Here is a 22,608-nt window from a genome sequence, read left to right on the forward strand (position 1 = left end):
ACGTGCCAAAAGAACCCAACTCCAAGAGTGGCCAGCACCCTCCAGCCCAGGGTCTCAGACCCCAAGGGCTCTCTGAATGCCCTACTATGCCCAGCTTCCTTTTGGCCACAAATTCCATGTTAACATATCCTCGCACCTGAGGGAGGGGGTGGGGAGAAAGGGATGGAGCAGAGTATTAATTCAACCGTAGGCCGGCTTTTTCAAGTTTTGCCTCAGATTCACCTTCGTTCTGGTAAGATTTCCCGTCTCTATTCAGGGAGGCCTAGTAAGCCCTATGGGCTTCCCTGGTAACTCAGCTGGTAAAAAATCCACCTGCAATGCAGGAGACCCCAGTTTGATTCTTGGGTTGGGAAGATCCCCTGGAGAAGGGATAGGCTACTCACTCCAGTGTTCTTGGGCTTCCCTGGTGGCCCAGATGGTAAAGAATCCGCCTGCAATACCGGAGACCTGGGTTCAATCCCTGGGTTGGAAAGATCCCCGGGAAGGAGAGCATGGGCAACAGTATTTTTGTCTGGAGAATCCCCAAGGACAGAGGAGCCTGGCGGGCTACAGTCCATGGGGTCACAAAGAGTCTGACACAACTGAGCAACTAAGCACAGCACAGCACAGTGAGCCCACAGTAGTCAAGCCCAGGGATTTGCTCCTATTTCATCCCATAAGGACCCTTTCCTCGGGCTCTTCATGTTTCAGATGACATCGGAAGCAGCACCTCGGCTGGTGCTCATCCATCATCAACACTTGGCTCTACTGACAGGGAGGGCTCCAGGCAGTCACTGACCAGCTGTCTGATCCAGACCAGGGCTGGCACAGCTGCCAGCTGGAGAACCAGCAGAGAAAATCCTAGAACTCATGAATAAGAGGAGGAGTCTCTGCCCAGGGTCCAGCTTGGGAGTCTCCCTTGCCAGGCAACAGAGGTAGGCATGCCTGGCAGTCCCCTGAATGGGGTGGGATGAGGATGGGGAGCTGACCTGCCATCCTGTCTCTCTGGCCAGCTTTCCCTCATCATGCTGTGAACAGAGCTGGGGACACCTGCCTGTGTGAGAAAAATGACAAGTAGGGATATGTACAGGGGTTCCAATTTTCATGCATGCATGCGTGCTAAGTTGCTTCAGTCGTATTCAACTCCTTGCGACCCTATGGACTGTAGCCCACCAGGCTCCTCTGTCCATGGGATTCTCCAGGCAAGAATACTGGAGTAGATTGCCATGCCCTCCTCCAGGGGATATTCCCAACCCAGGAATCAAACCTGCAACTCTTACATCTCCTGCTTTGGCAAGAGGGTTCTTTATCACTAGCGCCAAATGGGAAGCCCTCCAATTTTCATGGCCATTGCCAGTTGTGGTGATAAGTCCCTGCTAACATTTATAAAGTGCTTATAAAGTATCAGATACTCTTCTAAGCACTTTACAAGTCCTAATTCAAATTTTATCCATACAACAAACCTCTGAAAGAGGTACATTATTATATTCATTTTAAAAATTAGGAAACTGAAGCTCAAGTAAGTGCCAAGCCCAGCTGTGACCCCAGAAGTCTAGCCACTGAGACTGAGGTCCTACTCACCGCACTACACTGCCTGCAGGGTCTCCAGGGCCCTGGATGTGGATTCAGCAGCAAAAAGTGCTATGACCTATGTTGACTCTGCTACTGCTACAGGATGGGGGCAGTGATGGCTCAGGGAAAGGATGGGTCTCATTCTGGGGGACTATACTCTTTGGATAGCTCCCCTCACAAGGATTCCATAGCTAATTCAATAAATTCAAAACACACCAAGGTGACTTGCTTAAGGTCACTGACCTTAAGAGGTAGCCCTGGGATTTGAACCAAGCCAGTCTGACCCAGAAAAGCTTGTGGGTTCCTTGGAGAGGCAGCTCCTTGCCAAGGGCCCCTGGATACCAAGTGCAGTGCTGGGGACCAAAATGAGAGAGAAGAGGGCAGCTGCCCTGGGAGCTTGCAGCCTGGGTGGGGACCTGCGGGCACTAGGCTGCTAGGCTGTTGCAAGCAGCTTCCAGACCACTGCGGTCAAAGCAGCAGGAGCCATCACCATGGTAACCACTGTCAAGGCATTTCCAGCCCGTTATGTGCTGGGGGCTGCCTGGATGTGGATGTGGGTGGCTGACTTTCTAGGTGTGGGAGACGGTAGAGGGAGGAGGCAGGCAGACTGTGTTTATCCACACTCTTCCCAAGCCCCTCCCACAGCTAGGAGTTCTGGGACAAACATTCCAGAAAGAAGTCCTGGAGAAAGCAAGGTGGAAGCAAGATGCAGAGAGTACAGGGGAAGAAAAAAAGCAGAGTATGTGGAGTTTCTGGGCAGTTCCAGATGTGCACACAGGGAAGACCCCCCAGCCCAACACAATGTCTCTGCTGTTCAAGCCTACTCTCACCCACTGCCTCACTGAATCGTCATGAGGCAGGCAGAGGGTGAAGACCATTTACCCCATTTTACAGATGAGAAAGTGAGGATGGCACAAAAGCCGCAGACCAGCAGTCAAGACACCTGAGTTCTAATCCTCTCTGCTTCCCACCTAGCCAATCCCCACTTCTCAGTTCAGTTCAGTCGCTCAGTCGTGTACAACTCTGCAACCCCATGGACTGCAGCACACCAGGCTTCCCTGTCCATCACCAACTCCCAGAGCTTACTCAAACTCATGTTTATTGAGTTGGTGATGCCATCCAACCATCTCATCCTCTGTCATCCCCACTCCTACCAGCCTCCTATTTCCTGTTCTGTGAAACAGAAGTCCCACCCATTGACGTCTACATGCCTGGAGGCAGGATCTTTGCCTTGTCATTCTATTCATTCATTTGCTCACTCATTCATTCTCCAAGCACCTCCTCTGTATTAAGTGAAAGTCGCTCAGTCATGTCTGAGTCTTTGCAACCCCATGGACTACATAGTCCATGGAATTCTTCAGACCAGAATACTGGAGTGGGTAGCCTTTCCCTTCTCCAGGGGATCTTCCAGACCCAGGAATCAAACCGGAAAGTCTCCTGCATTGCAGGCGGATTCTTTACCAGCTGAACTACCAGAGAAGCCCCTCCCTCTGTATTGGACCCTCTCAAACACTGAGCTTATAAGAAAAATTGGGCCAGTCCTTTGAGAAGCTCCTACTCTAGTTCTCATGCTTAGAAGTACCTGGCACCCAGTAGGACTGCATCAAAGATTTATAAAGGGATGTCTAAAGGCAGACTTGAGTTCAAATCCTAGCCCTGCCCCTCGGAGCGCTATGTGATCCTGAGCAAGTCCCCTCTCCTCTGAGTCTCACCTGTCACTTGCCAGGTAGGGGCCAGGGGAGACTGCCAGTCTCCAAGGTACCTCAGCCCTGGTTCCAGGATTCTGGGGTCTAATCTTGCAGGGCTCTGGCGTGGCCAGCTGAGCTTTCTAACAAGGAAGCTAAGGAGCTCTGTCACTTGTCAGGAAGGAACACTGTGCTCTGAGAAGGGCAGAGCTCCCACCTTGGGGCTGGCAGAGGAACAAGCCCCACTGTGCTGGGGCCCCACCTCCCTCAAAGAGAGGAGTGCTGAGCCCCTGGAGCATGGGCCGAGGGGAAAAGCAGCACCAGCAGCACAGCCTCACAGACTCCAACTCCTTCCTGGGGCTCCAAGGCAGTCTGCCACAACAGGGCAGGCCAGGTCAGGCAGCCTCCCGATCCCTTGGTGGGCAGGCAGCCAGCCAGGGAGGATGGGGCGTGTGTGGACCCGGCAGGGTTCGGCCAATGAGGCCCCAGAGCCCAGCCACTCCTCTCAGGGCCGGTCACGGGGAAAGCAGAGGCCCTGGACAGAATCGGGGCCTGGGGCAGCCAGGCAGGCTGAGCCAGGACAGCTGACAGGGAGGACAGAGCCTGCATGAAGGTGGGCAGGGCACCTAAGGGTCAAAGACGTGCGCTCTCAGACAGCAGCCATGCCAGTCACTGGCGCCCAGCCGCAACAGTCCTGGCCAGATTGAGTAATCCCAGACGAGGCCCCAGCCAGCTACACTGTGGGCTCTGTGTCCCTTCTCTCAGCCAGAGTCATGTGACAGACCAGCTGGGTCAGAGCAAGAAAGGCCACCTTGTCCAACCCTTTCACGGCTGGGGACACTGGGGGAAAGGCTAAAGTAAAGGCCACAGGGCTCCTTCTGGGCAACTGGACAACTGGCCCGCACAACAGATTTAACCTGGACTTCCTCCGTCCCCCAAGTACACAAGTTCCAGGGATCCAACCTCCTTAAACTCTTGGTCTACCCCCACCCCCACGCCTCAGCCCCCCACACTCTGATGAGCTCAGGCCCCTGCACTGCTCACTCACTGGGTTGTCTCCATAGCCAGTTTACAGGCTTCCAGTCTCTCCACCTCTTCCAGGCCTCTACACAACACTGAAGGGGTCTTTCCAAACCCCAAATCCACCAACTTAACAACCACAACCTACTGCATCCTGCCTTCCGGGGAAGCTAGACCCAGTCCGCACAACTGGGACCATGTTCTGACCCGTAGGGCCATACAGACTTTTCTAAAAAGCAAGCCTGAGAAGGCACCTCTCCTGCTCAAGATTTCTCAATGGCTCCCTATGGCTCTTAGGATCAAGGGCCTACTCTGTAGCTCCTGCCACTGCCCCCGCAGCTGCTCTCCCAGCTCCAGACCACACTTGGGAGCACACTCTCACTACCTCTGCCTAGGACCCCTTTATCTGTTCTACCTGCCAAGTGAGTCCTTCCTCCTACTCCCTCTTCAGCATCCCTTCCCCATGCCTGCTCCTCCCCAGGGAGAGTTAGGACCTCCCCAGCCCCCGCAGCCTCACTGTCTCCATCACAGCACTGACCAAGGTGTGCAGTCACTGTTTTCACAGCCACCCGCCCCAGCAGAGAGGCATTCCCACAGGACAGGGATGGACGCAGGCCTGGCACAGAGCAGGTGCCAAATTAATGCCTACAGGAGAGGAAAAGAGTGGCGACAAGGACAGGCTTGGAGCCGAGACTTGAGGACATGGACAGTCTGAGGTACGGGAAGGACTGGAGAACAGCAGAAAACAAAAGCAGGAACAGCAGGGGCTCTGGTGACAGGAGTGGCTGGGGCAAAGGGAAACAGGTGGGAAAGTACTAGGTACCTGTGTGGGTGGAGACAGAGGTGGAGTGGGGGGGTGGGGCAAAGAGTCCCCAGAAACCAAAGAAGACCCCTGGAGAAGGGTGTGCCCTGGGACAGTGATCTGCAGGAAATGTGGAGAACATCTCAGGGACTTCCCTGCCAATCCAGTGGTTAAGACTGCATTCCCAATGCAGGGGGCAGAGGTTCAATCCCTGGCCAAGGAACTAAGGTTTCACATGTCACTAACCCCCACATCTCACAACTAGGAGCCCATGCTCCACAAGAGCAGCTCACAGGCACCATAACTAGAGAAAAAGCCCATGTGCCACAAAGAAGACCCAACCCAGCCAAAAATGTAAATAAACCAAAGAACCACCTCAAAGAGCAGGCCTGAACAGAGAAGGCAGGCCCACCAGCCCTGGAGGGGAGGAGCTGGCCTGGGTAATCTCTCAGCTCACTCACCATGACACAGGGCTGTGCACAGCCCCTGGAGATCAGCCTGGCCTGGACTCAAGTCAACTAACTCAGGTGACTTCAGGCAGGCTGCTCAGCCTACCTCTGTGGGCCTCAGTTTCCTTAACTGCAAGAAATGGGATCAAAATACCTACATCCAGGGTCATCATGGGGATGAAATTAAAGAAGATCAAGTGTTCACAGCTCCTAGTATGCACCTGCCACGTGGCTAACATTTACTGAGCACTGAGGTTAGCATTATAAAGCTGAGTTTGTGCTTCCTACCAAAATATAGCTGGGAGACTCCTAAACAGAGTTCAGATCAGACTGTTTACATAGTACTTTGTCACGCATGAGTTCACCAGAACCTCGTGGCAACCCCATGAGGAGGCAAGACTGGTAACCAGTTTGAGAGGTTCTGTGAGAATTCAAAGAACCAGTGATAGAGTAGCAGGGATTCAACTGCCGGGCAGGAGACCCCACATGGCCCTGCTCCTCCCACTCTCCCTCCCAGGCCTCTCTCCAAGGGGTGGGGACTGGAAAGCGGGCCCGGGCGGGGGGGGGGTGGAGAAGCACCTTGGCCCACTGCCAGCCAGGCCTCAGGAGAGCCAGGCCCTCCTAGAGTGTGAGGGAGCTGCCCAAGTTGGTTCCCTGTCCCCACAAAGGTGGCTCCAGGCTCTCAGAGCCACCAGTCGCCTCCCAGCAGTTTTCCCACCAGCAACACAGAAGCATCTGTCAACCTCCTAAACACCCCTTCAATCCTATTCCCTGTCTTCTTCCTCCAAAAGGCTCTGAGGCAGCCTGCACACGCATACACGAGTATGTACAGAGGCCCAAAATGTAAACAGGGCTAAGGAGCCAAATAAGGGAGGAGCGATTACGTTAGGAATGCGTGTGCTGTGCTAAGTCACTTCCGTCGTGTTCGACTCTGCAACCCCATGGACTGCAGAGTGCCAGGCTCCTCTGTCCATGGGATTCTCCAGGCAAGAATACTGTAGTGGGTTGCCATTTCCTTCTCCAAGGGATCTCCCTGACCCAGGGATCGAACCCGGGTCTTCTGCATTGCAGGCTGATTCTTTACCCTCTGACCCACTAGGGAAGCCACATGAGGAAACCAGTTGCACGAAGATGCTGCCATAAAGAATTTCATTTGGCCTTGAGATTCCCAGTAGACAAGGGTAAAAATGGTAGTAGTGGGTACCAAACTCTTGAGATGAGAAAAGTGGGTACACTTGTCTGTGAAGCCAGCATGAGGGCTGGGAGGACATCAGTGTTCCACAGGCTTCTGATGGCCATACATCATCAGATGACACCTTCATTCTAGAAGATAAATAATGGTCTCCAGTGCCCTATACACACATCCTCATTTTACTTCTAGCTAGAGTGCGCGACTTAGCAGCAGTAGCAGCACAGGGTGTATCGGCAATTGACATTTTTCAAGATTTGGGGGTGAGGAAAGTAGAGAATTAAACCATTATTTATTGCTAAGAATCTCCTAGATGCCATTCATTTGGTTAGCACTTATTGAACATCCACTATGTACCAAGTTGTATGCTAGAAGCTTTCACATGTATTCTTTCAGTAATTCTCATATATATCCTACAACACACTGTTATTCTACCCATTTTACTATGAACAAACCAAGGCTGTGAGAGCCAGTGTATTGCTTCTGAGCACCTGAGAAGTGACAGACAGAATTAGTCAATCCCTGAAGATGGGACTTCCCTGGGGATCCAGTGATTAAGAATCCATGCTTTCACTGCAGGGGACGCAGGTTTGATCCCTGGTGAGGGAACTAAGATCCTGCATGCTGTATAGCAAAAAAGCAAAATAAAATAAAAAATTTTATTTTACAATTCCAGGGCAGTTCCCTGGTGGCCTAGTGTTAGGATTCTAGGCTTTCACTGCTGTTACTTGGGTTCAGTCCCTGGTGGGGGGAACTGAGATCCTGTAAGCTGTGTTGTGTGGCAAAAAAATAAAAATAAAAAGGCAATCCCACACCTACCAGCCAAAGCCCACACTTATATCTCCACAGGCCTTGGAGATGAAGAGATTATTCCATCTGAAACTCAAGAGAGGGGAGGCAAACTAACCCATGTCACACAGCTAGTCAGTGACCAAGGAGAGAAAAGAGGCCAGTATCCTGAGTCCCTGCCCAGAGGCCACAGCCTAGGGCAGGCTGGTCAGCTTTTGTGCTCTCCCAGTGAGGACAGAGGGGGATGGGAGGGCCTTCAACCTGTTCATCCTGCCCCTGACCCTAAATCTGACAAGAAAGGAAGTGGGGTAGCGGGTATAATTGAAATTGTGAGCTAAGCCCACCTCTTTTGGAGGTAGAGCTTCATGAGGCATTTCCAGTTTAGTGCCTTCCTACAAAACTGAATATAAGTGGAACTTATATCCATCAGCTTATCATCCTCAAGAGAACTTGGATAGGTTATTTTGCCTCTCTGTGCCTCAGTTTCCTCATCTGTCAAATGGAGCATTTAACTAGAGAGTCTCCAAGAACTCTTTTCAAACCATGAAATTGTTTCTCTTATGGGAGGACCTCCTTGACAAGACTCAATACTTTGGCCACCTGATGCAAACAGCCAACTCATTGGAAAAGACCCTGATGCTGGGAAAGATAGAAGGCAAGAGGAGAAGGGGACCACAGATGACAAGATGGTTGGATGGCATCACCAATTCAATGGACATGAGTTTGAGCAAGCTCCGGGAGTTGGTGAAGGACAGGGAAGCCCGGTGTACTGCAGTCCATGGGGTCACAGAGGTGGACATGACTGAGCGACTGGACAACAAAGGACTTCCTTGACAAGACCCACAAGGCCCTCCAGCCACACCCCCAGTCTTGCTCACACCACGTACCCCCAGACAACTGACTGTCTCTCAGTTCCACATACCCCTCGGGCCGCTGCTTACCCCTGTCTGGAGCACTCATCCTCTCCTCTCCACCTCCATAATAACTACCAGTCCCTCAGCTCCATTATCTCTCCCTCTATCCTCAGGTTCCTGGCCCCGGGAACCTCCACTCTGTAATGCTCTCCATTGTGACAACATTCATTTAACTGTTATTAAACAGTATTTGGAGTATTTGGTGGACACTGGACACAAAGATCCATCGGCAGGAGCCCTCTTTATTCCTGGTGTCCACGGGGCCCAGCACAGAGCCTGGCTCACTGTGGACCAAATGAATGAGTTTGTTCAGAGGGTCTCCAATTCTCAGTGTCACCCCATGTGGCAGAGAGAATATAGGCCATGAAGTCAAGAGAAGTTCCCCACTAGAAGCGCTGACCTCTCACCCCATCCTAGAACAGTCGGAACATCACCTGTCTGCCTCCACCCCCAAAGGTAAAATTAGCTTGTCTGAAATCTGACACCTGAGTCACCTGGAGAATTCCTCCTGCCCCATTAAGGAGTCAGCCAGGGGCCAGAGAGGGCAGGGAGGGCATTTCCTGAATGCTTGGCCACTCCTATCTCATCCAATTCACAGGAAACGTTTGAGGTGTCGTCACTGGCAAGGTACACAGGCGATCCAGAGAAGTCCCAAATCCAAGGTCGCCCAGCACTGAACAACACAGCAGGGATTAAGTGAGGCCCCCTGCCTCTATCTACAGGGCAACCCTTGCCTCTGCACCAAGAGTGAAAAGGGTTTGGAGATAGATAATGACTGCCTGCTGGTATGGATGGGGAAATTGAGGCCCATGGGCTGTCTGCCCAATGTCTTAGGCAAAAGGGCCTGAACTCCAGCAGACTTTAGGTAAATTAATGAGAAGTAGAGGACAATCCCCACCCCATCTTCATCCAAGACTAGTAAGGGTTAAAGGAGATGCCAGGGACTTCCCTGGTGGTCCAGTGGTCAAGAATCCACCTTCCAATGCAGAGGACACGAATTCGATCCTAGTTTGGGGAACTAAGATCCCACAATGCCACAGGACAACGAAACCCCCATGTCATAAATACTGAGCCTACTATGCACCACAACTAAGACCCGACAGAGCCAAATAAATAAATGTTTTTAAAAACAAATAAAGGGGATCCCGAAACTAAAGCACCCAGTTAGCTGTGAAGTGTGGTGCATGTGTGAGGGAGGCTGGAGAAGATGGAGCAGTTGGGCAGGACCAGACTTGTCCTTCCTCCAGCAGGGTTATCACTGCTGGGAAACAAAAAGCGGCGATGGGAGGGAACGTATGGAAAGTGCCTTGTAAACCTCGGTGGCTCAGCCCTCCTTTCATTTCAGCACTTCTTGAGTCTGAGTAGGGCCTGCCCATAGGGACAGGACAGCCCACACAGAGCAAGACAGAGGCTACTTGGGAAATGCTGCTACACGGAGGGGTAGCAGGGGCCTGGCAACCAGGCAGAACCTACAGGGACTGGCTGTGTGGGGCCAGGATTCAAATTAGCCTCAGCCAACATCCTCAGTTGTGCTTCTCTACATTGTTTGGGCACTGCTCCTGCAGCATTTCGCAGAACAACGGATGGCACGTGGGCAAGTTTTTAAATCTCTCTGGCCCCAACTTTCTTGTTTATAAAATTGAAAGGAATGCAGGGGAGACTGACAACAATCACGCTCCCTTGTTTAATTACTTGATATGTGCAGGTGGGGCGCTAGGCATTTTCTGTGCCTTCTCTCTCAATCCCCACACAGCCCTAATAGTTAAATGTTGTTATTATTCCTATCTTACAGATGGAAAAACAGAGGCTCACAAAGCGTAAGTGTCATGCACACACACACACAATCGTTATAGCCAGTAAAGCGCAGAGTCGGGACTTGGACCCAAGTCTGTTTAACTCAAGGGATAAGGCTGGCTGGGCGCTTTGCTGTAACAGTCTCTCTCTTGTCTGACACAGCAGAATGTTTACTGCTGTGTCCCAGGCATTCAGGCCCTTTCTCACCCACATCCACCAGGCGGGATCCTCAGGGACGCTTCCTCCCCATGGACCCTCACACCCTCTGCAGGAAACAGTGATGGTATCATGACCTCCTCCCAGCATAGTCCAGCATGCAGGCACTTGTCCTACTAGATGCTCAAAGTCAGCAGCCTGTGAGAGAGAGAGGTGGCTACCTCCAGAGTGGAAACTGCAAGCTCTCTGTCAGCCAAAAACTGCTTTGTAAATCCTCAGCTCTTTGGCGTAGGAGAAAACCTCATGGACGGCTATATATGCCCCTCTCAGACGCAGACATCTCAGTTACCACCACCACCACCACCACTCTGCCCAGTGACTGCCCAACATGAGCTTGCTTGCTCTCTGAGACAGAAGGCTCACTCCCTGTTGATGTAGACCCTTCCCCTGTGTCTACATCCCCTTCTGCCTGACAGCAGGTCTGCCTGTCAGAGTTCTTCTATGTACCCCTCCCCAACTGACAGCTGCCTCCCTTCAGCTTTCTTCCTTGAGCTGTCTGCCACCTTCAACCCACTACCTTCAGCAGACCCCAGAAAGGGGCAGGAGGGGTCTGCACACAGGCAGTCTGACCCCAAGTGTGACTGGTCCCCACTTTGTGGCCTCTCAGGCAACCCTCTCCAATAGCACCCAGCTTGGAACCCACATTCACAGGCAATACCCCTCCATGGGAGCCCCTGGAAGTGGGGTGGGCCCTTCAGGATTGGTGAAGAGCAGGGCCAGTCTCTCTCCTTCATCAGAACCCTTCATTTTCCCCCGGCTAGACAGCCAAGACTCCTGCCTGACACCACCTCCAAGTCACCATGGCAACAGGTAGCCAGGCGATGGGCCAGGTCCAGCCATCCTGCAAACAAGCCCGTTTACCTTGGAGCTGGAAACACCAGTTACAGGAACCACAAGTCCTCTCCAGAAGGGCAAAGTGGGGAGGGAGAGAGAAGGAGAAGAGGGATGGAGGGGAGGAAAGATGGGTTACAAAGAGAAAGAGGGAAAGAAGGGAAAGAAAGAGAGGAAATAGAAAAAACATAAGGTCAAAGAGTGGATGCTGGCAGGGAACAGGGCAAGTAGGAGACACACACACACACCCCAGAGAGAGAAGTGAGGAAGGCAGGAAAGGGGCCCCCCGCCCAACCTCCCCCACTGCTCACATTCCTCAAGCCTGAGCTGCTCTCAGCCCTGTGGGATTCTGGCCACAGCCGGGACTTCCTGCCCCAGGAAGCTAAGAGCCCCATGGCCCCTTGAAGGCCCCAGTTGCTGCTCTGGCTCCTGCAGTCCCCTCCGCTGAGGGACAGTGTCTGCCGCCCCAGCAGATGGGGCCCCTGTCCCAGCCCCAGGCAGCACTGACAGGCCCAGTCCCCTGCTTGGGTCCCCATAGTTCCCCTGAGGCCCAGCCGGTCTCTGGTCACTAGATCTCCTGCCCCTCCCCTCATACTCTGACTTCTTTCCCCCAGAGTGTCCAAGAAATCAGTCCCAAGCAGAGCAGAGTGGCGATAATAGGTGTGACGTCATCCACAGAACACATTTCCTTATTCTGTGAGAGGAATGGGTCGCAGAAGGAGGTCTACCAAGAGGACACCAACCCTCCAGGGGCTGCTTCTAAGGCCCCAAGTCTGGAGGTGGAAGGGTGGGACTGAGAACTGGGCCTGGCCTGCTCCCTGGTGGGTCTGCTGAGCTGAAGCAGATGCCCCAGTGGTTCTCTGCTGGGCACTTACCATGTTCCAGGGCCTTCCTCAGCCTCAAGCTCTTTGGCTATATGATGGCCTTATCATTCTTGGCCTAGTCTCACTCCCACCCCCAAGTGCCCTGAACTGTCTCAGAGGAATCTGAGCTCACAAGAAAGGCTTGTTGAAGAGGGATGATCAGGACAGAGAGAGAAAAAGGAAAAACAGAAAGGCACAGGGGGCTGGCAAGAGGGAAACAGACTGTGCTGGAATCCTGGGCCAGCCTCTGTTTCCCTGGATAATTAATTAAACCACTCTAAACCTTACTTTGCACATCTGTAAAATGGGAATAATAATATCATAGTGAGGATTCAATGAGATTATACACAAAATGCTTGGGTCAGGGTCTGACCTGAAGAGGTGCTTAAAAAGTACCAGCTCTCCATATTGTTAAAAAGTCAAGGCATTTGTATCATTTTTTTAGATTCCATACAAAACAGAAATAGACCCATAGTCATAGAAAACAAGGAGAAGGCAATGGCATCCCACTACAATACTCTTGCTTGGAAAATCCCATGGACGGAGGAGCCTGGTAGGCTACAGCCCATGGGGTCGCTAAGAGTCGGATACGACTGAGTGACTTCACTTTCACTTCTCCCCTTCATGCACTGGAGAAGGAAATGGCAACCCACTCCAGTGTTATTGCCTGGAGAAACCCAGGGACGGCGGAGCCTGGTGGGCTGCCGTCTATGGGGTCGCACAGAGTCAGACACGACTGAAGTGACTTAGCAGCATAGAAAACAAACTTACGGTTATCAAAGGGGAAAGGGCTGGGGAGGAGGGTAAATTAGAAATTTGGGATGAACAAATATACACTAATATTAATAGAGTCCCTTGGACAGCAAGGAGATCAAACCAGTCAATCCTAAAGGAAATCAACCCTGAATATTCATTGGAAGGACTGATGCTGAAGCTGAAGCTCCAGTCCTTTGGCCATCTGGTGTGAAGAGCCGACTCATTGGAAAAGACCCTAAGGCTGGGAAAGATTGAAAGCAAAAGGAGAAGGAAATAACAGAGGATGAGCTAGTTGGATGGCATCACCAATTCAATGGACATGAGTTTGAGCAAACTCTGGGAGATAGTGAAGGACAGGGAAGCCTGGCGTGCTGCAGTCCATGGGGTTACAAAGAGTCAGACACAAGTTAGGGACTGAACAGCAACAATTAATATATGAAAAATGGATAAACAACAGGGACTTACTGTATAGCACAGGGAACTATATTCAATATCTTGTACTAACCTACAATGGAAAAGAATCTAAAAGTATAGAGGCATTGTCGAAGGACACAGGAAATCATCCTAACCGAAGGGCCTGCACTGGTCCCTGGGGTAAGAGATGCCCACTATAACTGGCCAGGCAGCCTTGGCAGAGCCCACAGAAAGCTTCAGGGCAAGGACCCAGGCTTCAGGTGGAGAGGAGAGCTACAGGAAGCTCCCGGCAATGGTGGGGATCAGATGGGCCTTTCAGCCCCACCCCAGGACAGTCAAATAAACACCCCATCTGTCTACCATCAGGGCTTCATTTCAGCCGTGGATCAAGATGTTGAACAGGATGGCGTCTGTGGCACTCCATGGGGGCCTCCCCCAGATGACCACTCACTGTTTAACCAGACTCAACAAATTCTCATCTCCCAGGCCCCTGAAAGCCTGAAGATACCTCACTAAGGAAATGGTTTCTTGGAATAGAAGGCAGTGATCACTAGAGCAAGACATTCCAGGCACAAGGGAAGAGTTCACCAGGACAGGAATAGACATATTTTTGCATTCGCACAGACCCAGAATATTGTGAGTGTTCAGTAGACATGAGTTAAATCGAACCTGGGAGCCATCTCCCACATTTGTGTGCTCTGTTCGACATTTGGTTAAAGGACTTGAATGAAGACACACTTGGTCACACATGGCCACCTGAAAGGTTGTAACTTTTAGATAGAAAACCAAACAGATGAAAATGAATAAGAGTCATGCTATCAACCTGCAGTTAAGTTTTTCTGTTGCTGTCACTTTGCTCTAAGATACATGTGTGCTTGGGCTTCCCAGGTGGCTCAGTGGTAAAGAATCCGCCGCCAATGCAGGAGACACAAGAGATGCAGATTCGGTCCCTGAGTCAGGAAGATCCCCTGGAGCAGGAAATGGCAACCCACTCCACTATTTTTGCCTAGAAAATTCCATGAGCAGAGGAGCCTGGGGGGCTACAGTCCATAGCGGGTCGCACAGAGTCAGACACAACTGACCACAGATCACATATATGTGTGCTGGGGTGGCACTAGCTTAATGGTTGTTTCTGCAAAAATGGCCTCATGGTTTCCTCTGTCCACAAGCTCAACAGTGACAAGTCCTGCTCCATCCAAACGGGGCCCGATGGCTGCTGGAGGCCTCTTTGGAGTGAGAGATGGGAACATGTTCAAGACAGGAGTGACTGGGTGGCAGGGAAGAGACAGCCTCTAGCTGGGGTACAGTAGGCAGTGTGACGCCCAGCCCAGTGAGGGGGGAAAAGAGGGGACAGCAGGTGGCACAGGGTGGACAGTCAGGCAATAGGAGGGACAGTGAGGGGGCCAGGCTACATATGGCCTGGGTGACAGGCCTCTGGCTACAAATGCGAGGGCTGGCTAAGTCAGGACAGGAGGGTCCTGGTAAGGAATAAAACCCAGACCAAACAGGAATGGACAAGGTTAGAAGGCTAATTCTGGCTGCAGATCAATAGCAATCTCTTTTAAAAGTCCATTCCTTCCTTCAAGAAGATACTGGGAGTACAGCACTGAACACCAACCCAGACTCTCCACTTACAAACAGACAATAAACAAAGGAACAAGATCATTTTAGAGTGAAAAGTGATATAAGAAGGAAAACAGCAAGCAGCACTATTTACAATAGCCAAGTCACGGAAGCAACTAAACGTTCATCAACAGAGGAATGGATAAAGAAGATGTGGAATATATATACATGGAATATTAGTCATAAAAAAGAATGAAATAATGCCATTTTCAGCAACATGGGCAGACCTAGAGATTATACTAAGTGAAGTCAGGCAGAGAAAGACAAATATCACATATCATTTATATGTGGAATCTAAAAAAGTGATACAAAGGAACTTATGTACAAAACAAATAAGACTCACAGAGATAGAAAATAAACCTAAAGTTACCAAAGGGGATGGGGGTGGGGTGGGAATAAACTAGGAGTTTGGGGTGAACAAATACACACTACTATATATGAACTAGATAAACAAGGTCCTACTGTATAGCACAGAGAACTATACTCTATGTCTTGTAATAACTTATAATTAGAAAAGAATCTGAAAAAGAATATATATGTATAACCGAATCACTTTGCCGTACACCTGAAACTAACAACATTATATATAAACTATATTTCAATTCTTTTTAATATTTCACTTTTTAAAAAGAAGAAGAGGACTTCCCTGGTGGTGCACCTGCCAAGGGACACAGGTTTGATCCCTAGTCCGGGAAGATTCCACACACCGCATGCAGAGCAACTAAGCCCATGCTCCACAACTACTGAGTCCTCGCTCTAGAACCAGAAAGGTACAACTACTGAGCCCATGTGCCTAGATCCCATGCTCTGCAACAAGAGAAGCCACTACAGTGAGAAGTCCACACACCGCAAGGAAGAGTAGCCCCTGCTTGCTGCAACTAGAGAAAGCCCACACAAAGCAAGGAGGACCCAGTGCAGCCAAATAAATAAATAAAAATTTTACTAATAAATAAAAAGAAGAAGAAAAACAGCGGATGGGAAAGAGAGACAAGGTGGTGGACTGGAAGGGGCTAATTTAGATTGGGTAATCAAGGAGGGTCATGGCCAAGATCCGAATGAATGAGAAGCAAGAGTGATTGGGCAAGGCTCTGGGGGCACAGGGTCCCAGGCAGTGGAGCAGAGAGTGTAAAGAGCCCAAAGAGGAACAGGGAAAGCTTGGCTGCCAAAGGAGCAGTATGGTGGGCATGAGGCTAGAGCAGTGTCAGGGAGAAGGGACAAACTAGCCCCAAATTGCCCAAAGCCTAAAGTTCCAGTGGAATTTGGATTTTACTCCAAGTGTGACGGGAAGAACTGGAGGCTGTGAGTGGGGAGACAGATGATCTGACTTTCATTTTAATATCACTTTGCTGTTGTGTGGGGCTTCCCACGTGGCTCAGTGGTAACAAAAAAAACCCACCTGCCAATACAGGAGACATTGGTTTGATCCCTGGGTCAGGAAAATCCCCTGGAGGAGGAAACAGCAACCCACTCCAGTATTCTTGCCTGGAAAAGTCCTATGGACAGAAGAGCTTGGCAGGCTACAGTCCATGGGGTCAAAGAGTCGGACACGGCTGAGCACCCACGCGTGCTGTCGTGTGGGGGCAGATTGCAGGGTGAGAGAAGAAGCAGGGGAGACTCTTCTGTAGGCAACTGCAGTCCAAAGAGAGATGATGGACCCAGGTATATTTGGGAGGTGGAATCATCACGACTTGCTGATAGCTTCCATGTGTGAGAGGGACAGAACAGGACGATGTGGGGAGGACACGACTGAGTGACTGAACAACAAGGACAAAGCTGGTAAGAGAGGGGTCTCCATGTGCCAGAGAGCCACCTATGGCCCAGGGGCTGCCCCAAAATTGCTCTCCCAGAAGCTCAAAGATCACTGTTTAGAATCTATGGCTGATACTTACTGTGCAGCTTCGGTGTGCCAGGCCTAGTCCTTGGGGGTCCTTTAATTCTTAAGTGCACCCTGAATCAAGAGTCCTCCTTTTACCATCGAGGAAAAGGAAACTCAGGGAACGTGGAAAGATCCACACAAAGACACATGACCAGTAAAAGGCAGAGCAGAGACTGGGTGTGGGTTCTTCTGACTCCAGAGCCTGGCAGGGGTGCTGTCCCAGGGGATGCCAGCCCTGGAGGGGGATCAGATTACTCAGCCCGAAGGACTTTTCAGATTCAGACAGAGCCTGGCACTTGGGAGACCCTCCATAGGCTGCCTCCTGGCTCTCCTGCCTTTCAGGTGATATGGAGAAAGCTGGAGAGAGAGTGGTCTCTGGCCAGTCCATCCCCCCTGGGCTGTGGGAATCACCATTTCCCCCCACCATGGCCTCTTCAGAGGGCCTACCGGGCTCAGATGTCCCTCCCAGGCTCCTGTGTGTCTCGCTGAGAATCAGTCTGAGTAGGAGTGAGACACACCTTCTCTTAGGCTGGCAGCCTGGAAGCTCCACTTTTATCTTCCAAAGCAACGGCAGGTGAGTGGGGACCAGTTACTCTCAGCCTCAGGGTGGGGGTGGAGGAAGCAATGCTGTGCTTGCCCTTTCCCTTGACCCAAAGTTTTTCAGTCTTTGGGTCCCTTCCTCTCCCCGAGCCCATGTGTCCCACATACCCCACCACTCTCAAAGCCTGTAGGCAGGCCATCTAGTCTCTATGCATCATGGAGCTACCCTCCTTGACACAAAGCAGGCTCAAATGACAGGGATCATTATTACCTCCAAGTCCACGTGTCACCGACGAGAAAACCAAGGCTGGGAAAAGGTAGCCACTAGCCGCTAGAACCAGCCAGAGCCTCTTCTGACTCCAGACCACCATCCCTCCCACAGCTCTGAGGGGCCGTATCCCCGGAGAAGGAGAGGAGCTGGGTCTCTCCACAGCCCCTCCAAGGGATCAAATGGAAATTGAGACCCACCTGGTTTGTCTCAGCCCTGAAGCATGCTGTAAATCTGAGGCTGCTTTAGGAAGACTTGAAAGCCACTTCTCTTCCTGACCTCTGACCTGGATTCCAGGCCTGGGAGCAGGGCCACACCCCAGGGTGGATCAGAGCCGGTTTTAGAGATGGAAAGGCCAGGGTTCACATCCTGAAGGATGGGCCTCCAGGGGCCACCTCAGGGGTGCTGCCAGCCAGTCTGCTGACTCTCTGCACTTCTGAACAACCAGACCAGGTAAAACACATACGGTCACTTTCTAAACTGTAAAGTGGGCGTACATATGAGGAGATAAACTCCTTGAGGACAGGAACCAGGTCTCGTGTCTCTCTAGAGTCCCAGGACCTCCCTATAATTTTTTTCCCCCAACTCTATTGAGACACGGTTGACAAATACAAGTTGTACCCATTCAGGTTGTAAAACGCGATGTTTGGATATATGTATATATTGTGGAATGACCACCACAATCAAGCTAATCAAGACATCCATCACATCAGTTTCCCTTTCTGGGGTGAGGAGCGAGGACATTTATGATCCACATACTTCGCAAATTTCCAGTACATAAGACATTATTATTATTAACTACAGTCACCATGCTGTACTTCAGGTCTCCAGAACTTATTCATCTTATAACTGAAAGTCTGTACCCTCTGACCAACATTTTCCCTTTTCCCCCCATCACCACTCTACTATACTTTTTTTTTCTTTTGGCTGCATGGTGAAGCATACAGGATCTTAGTTCCCTGACCAGGGATCAAACCCACAGCCCCTGCAGCGGAAGCTCAGAGTCTTAACCACTGGACCACCAAGGAAGTCATCTACTGTACTTTTCTGAGCACCTCCTATGTTCCAGGCATTTATATACATTATATAATGGCTTTGTATCCACAAGCCATTTAATGCTGGAGATGGTGAAGGACAAGGTCGCAAAGAGCTGGACAAGACTGAGCGACTGAACAACTGACCTCTGTGAGGGACAACACTCCCTCTTGCACAGACGAGGGAACTGAAGCCAGGCCACCTGAGGCCACTCAGCTCTGGGTGGTGGAGCCAGGACTTGGCTTTTCTCACTAACAGAGCTCTTTCTACTCATTCACTAGGGCTCCTCTCCAGAAGAGAGGCTTAACACTTAATGTCTACTCACATTAATTACTATTAATTACTGTCTGATTTGCTGAGAGCAGATTATTACTACCAAAGAAGGCCCAGGCAGGATACATATTATATAGGCAAGGGGGCCAGGGAGGGAGGCACTCCTCAAGGGGTCAGTGCCAAATGCTCTCCCTATTCCTTTGGAAAGACTTTTTCCCACATCTTATAAACCTCCGCCTGGACCATGCTTTCTAACCTGGGAAAGTTTTCAAAGCTGAGCTACCCCATCATCCTCTCCAGGGAGACCGCACTGTCCTATAGGCTGTGAGGGGCCACCTCTGCGCTTCCCTCTGTCACAGCCCAGCCACACCGTGCTGTCATCGTAGGTTTGAACCTTAGTCTTTCCATCAGTTAGGGGGCACCCGAGGACAGGTCCAATCTGACTCATCCCTGTGTCCCCCAAATGCTGGACTCTGGTCCTTTCCATCACTGCCCGGTGCCACCTCCTACCCACAAGGAGGCTGCTTCTGGGAACAGCAGGAACATGCAGGCCTGCAGCCAGGGAGCTGGCAGAGGACCCAGCCAGCAGCACCATCTGTCCCTGGAGCCACAGGACACACGAGGCACAAGGCAGAGGTGTCAGTCCCTCGGCTCAGCCAGGTCAGCCCGGGACAAGGAGAAGAGCCACAACACCAGGGCCCCTGCCCAGCTGCAGCTTAGAGTCAGACAAGACTACGAATTCTCTAACTCATTCAAAGTGACTTGGTGCCAGAGCTTTGGTTTTCTCAGCTATAAAGCTAGATGAAAACCAGCAGCCTTGCAGAGCTGTTGGGGAGTTTAACTAAGCCTGACACTCAGTAGGTGTTCAACAAAAGGTAGCGTTTAACCATATCACCAAACCCACTGACCCTGTCATTGACCCACTAAGGAAACTGAAGTCCAGAGGAGACCGAAAGAAAAGAACCAATATTTACTGTAGTCAATTATGTGCCAAGTTCTACTCTCCTCCAATGCCTTTAATCTTGCCAACGATCTAACAAGATCTGCAGGAACATACCTGCTTCACAGGATAAGGCCTACAAAGATGAAGTGAGTGAGCATCTCAAAGGCAGTTAGCACTTAGCACTGTCCAGCTTGGCCCCAGGCTCCTGGACCAGGCACAGGTGAAGGGCAGAGGTGCAGCCTCTCCAGGCCATGGTGTGTATGAGGTTGAGGCAGGAGGTCAGCCCTGAATCTGCATTGTCAGTATGTGAAGGTGGGCAGAGGAGGTTGGCATGGGTGAGTCTGGGTGTGAGAGTGAGGCTACTTACTGCATGGCCAAGACAAGGGCTGGGAAAGGAGTCCCACTTAGCAGGTAGGGGTTCTGAATCTCTTGCCAGTGATACAAGCCTCACACATCCCCTTACTTCTCTGTGCCTTGCCTGCATCAGGGTGCTGATCCCACGGTCCACCTCCCCATTGTGAGCGGTTGGGACGGATGGCAAGCAGTGTGGACCTTCACAGCACTGGCCATTCAGAGGAGAGGAACTCCTTTGATGTGTCTCCCTGGGCTGCTGAGCTCAGTGTGCAGGGACTACACACCTTGGCACCAAGCCTGGGGTCTCAAGAGCCCCAGGGAGTGCACAGCCTGGCGGGCAGGGCAACAGGACTCACAGCACTCCAAACCCCAAACCCTGCTCACAGGGCCCAGGCCCCCAGCCTGCAGCTCATCGTAGCCTGGTCTCAGACTCTTCCAGCTGTTCTGCCCTCACTCATTCCACTCCCAGCCATGCCAGCCTCCCTTCAGCAGCTTGCCAAGCTTCCCCGACCTTGGAGCCTGCAAATGAATGCTATTCCCTCTGCCTGGAATGCTCTCCCCTCAACTCCTCCCACGGCTGCCTCCTTTTCAGCCGCTGGGTCTCTGCTCAGTTGTCACCTGGTCAGAAAGCTCTCTTCTGACCTCTCTTATTATTCTCTAACAGTTCTCTGTTTCCCAGACAACCTGAGTTTAATCTCAGCAGTGCCACTTACTAGCTGTGTGACCTTGGGCAAGTTACTTAACCTCCCCGTCTTAGTTTCATCTTTAATATAGGCGCAGCACCACTATCTACTTCACAGAATTGTTATAAGGAATATACGAGCTAATGCAAGCTTGTCACCTAGCTCGCGTTTATGGCATTTATTATTACTATTCACAGCTCTTATCACAGATTTTCATTGTATATTTCTTTGACTACCTTTTCACTTTGTCTCCCTCATTAGCTATCAGCTCACAAAAGCCTGGGTTCATCACAGAATACTCAACCCTGACACAGGCTAATCGTTGTAGAGGAACCATCTGAGGCCAACACAACATCCCAAGGAAACACCATTAATTCTGGGAGCAGCAGGATGGAGGTTTGAAGGGGAATGATGGCTGAGCTAGTTTTGAAGGATGAAGATGAGTCCTCCAAGCAGACTAAGAACACCAAGGCTATCCACCCATGGCTGAGACTGAGGTTCAAATGTGGCTCCCAAATAGGCTGAAGCTAACTAAGTGTCCGAGTTTCGTCTCCTCTGGGAAGACTTCTGGGAACCCTTCAGCCCCCTCTGAGCCGTCATGGCCACCCATTTGTTCACAAGTTTTTGTGTCCCCTGCTACATGAGAGACACATTATTTTATGTCTAGGGTTTTCTCTTCCTCCACCACTCAGTGGGGTAGTTGAGGAAGCCAGGCCCCTGCTTTTCACTGTCAGGACCAACCTCAAAGTGGTGCACAAACCCTTCACAAACATCCAGACCCCCAGGAGGTCAAGGCTGATGGAGACCTCAGAGAACAACCAGAAAAGGGGAGCACCTGGCCTAAGGTTAAGCGTGAACAATGGAGTGAAGATGAGATATTAATCCAGAGTGGCCAAATACTGTGTCCTAAACCTCCCCACACTTTGAACTAGACCCCAGTTGAGGCTGGGGGTGGGGGTGGGGAGTGGTTCCAACAGCTGTCCTCAGGTTCAAGGTGAAGCAGGGGGTTACTACAAGAGGTCAGAAGCACCAGGCAGGTCTGTGGGCTCGTGAACACGTGCACAGATGCCCACAGCTGTATCTGGTCTTCTACCACCCTGTCAGCAACACCACAGGTGCAGGGCTTCTCCGGGGGAACTGGGACAAACAACCCCATTGTCATTCCCAGGGTAAGGGAAGTCCTGGGCCCCGTGGGGAATTGCCTAGACAGGGCTAGAATCCAGGTTCAACAGAGGTTCACAGCCTCCCACAGGGTGCCCACAGGTCCCTGCCAGCCCAGGAGGGCGGTACCCAGTACCCAGTACAGACTGCACGCATGGGGAAGAAGGGTCTCCACTGAGAGAAACAGGACAAGCGACCCTTTCAGCACCACCATATGGACATCAATGCTCCTCCAGCCTCGTCCCCCCAGACTGGCAGCAGACTTGCAACCTCATTCATTCACTCACTCACACGTGCTGAGTGCTCACTGGGTACCCAGTAACAGGTGAGAGCCAGAACCAACTCCAAAATGCTGTTAGCAGTGCCATGTGATACTGACAAGGGCCCTGAAACCCTGTGAAGCAGGGCTTGTGGGTTATCTGAGGGCTCCATTTAACCCAGTTCTCTTTGTCCCCAGGGAAGAGTTTGGTGGGGTTTTTTGGTTTGCTTGCTTTTCATTGAAAACCGCTCTGGTAACAAACTCAGAAAATGGTCTCCTCCTGTATTCCGGGAGAACTTGGAGAACTCAGGAAGAAAGAA

General features: G+C 51.2%; 1 protein-coding gene across 44 annotated transcripts in view; it reads right to left on the minus strand.

Annotated features, from left to right (window-relative positions):
* ACOT11 (acyl-CoA thioesterase 11) overlaps positions 1 to 22,608 on the minus strand; it is a 50,348-nt gene that overhangs the window by 20,148 nt on the left and 7,592 nt on the right. For 6 of the 44 annotated variants that reach the window (XM_081489115.1, XM_081489099.1, XM_081489124.1 and 3 more), the window contains exons 1-2: positions 20,697 to 20,794; positions 17,781 to 18,016 (exon numbers count right to left, since the gene is read on the minus strand). The exons of 6 other annotated variants lie outside the window; for them this stretch is intronic. Coding sequence is in view for 8 of the 38 variants with exons in the window: in XM_081489092.1 (XP_081345218.1) it covers positions 384 to 431; positions 969 to 1,033; positions 8,427 to 8,445 (132 nt within the window). In the remaining 30 variants the exon portion in view is untranslated. Of the gene's footprint in view, positions 1 to 383; positions 461 to 968; positions 1,034 to 8,426; positions 8,511 to 17,780; positions 18,061 to 19,945; positions 20,173 to 20,198; positions 20,394 to 20,696; positions 20,795 to 22,608 lie in introns of those variants that run through there. 32 more of the 44 variants (XM_081489112.1, XM_081489096.1, XM_081489121.1 and 29 more) reach the window with 12 other exon arrangements.

Source organism: Giraffa tippelskirchi, chromosome 5 (genome assembly GCF_054371585.1).
Source record: "Giraffa tippelskirchi isolate mGirTip1 chromosome 5, T2T-mGirTip1v1.2.pri, whole genome shotgun sequence".
Taxonomy (NCBI): Eukaryota; Metazoa; Chordata; class Mammalia; order Artiodactyla; family Giraffidae; genus Giraffa; species Giraffa tippelskirchi.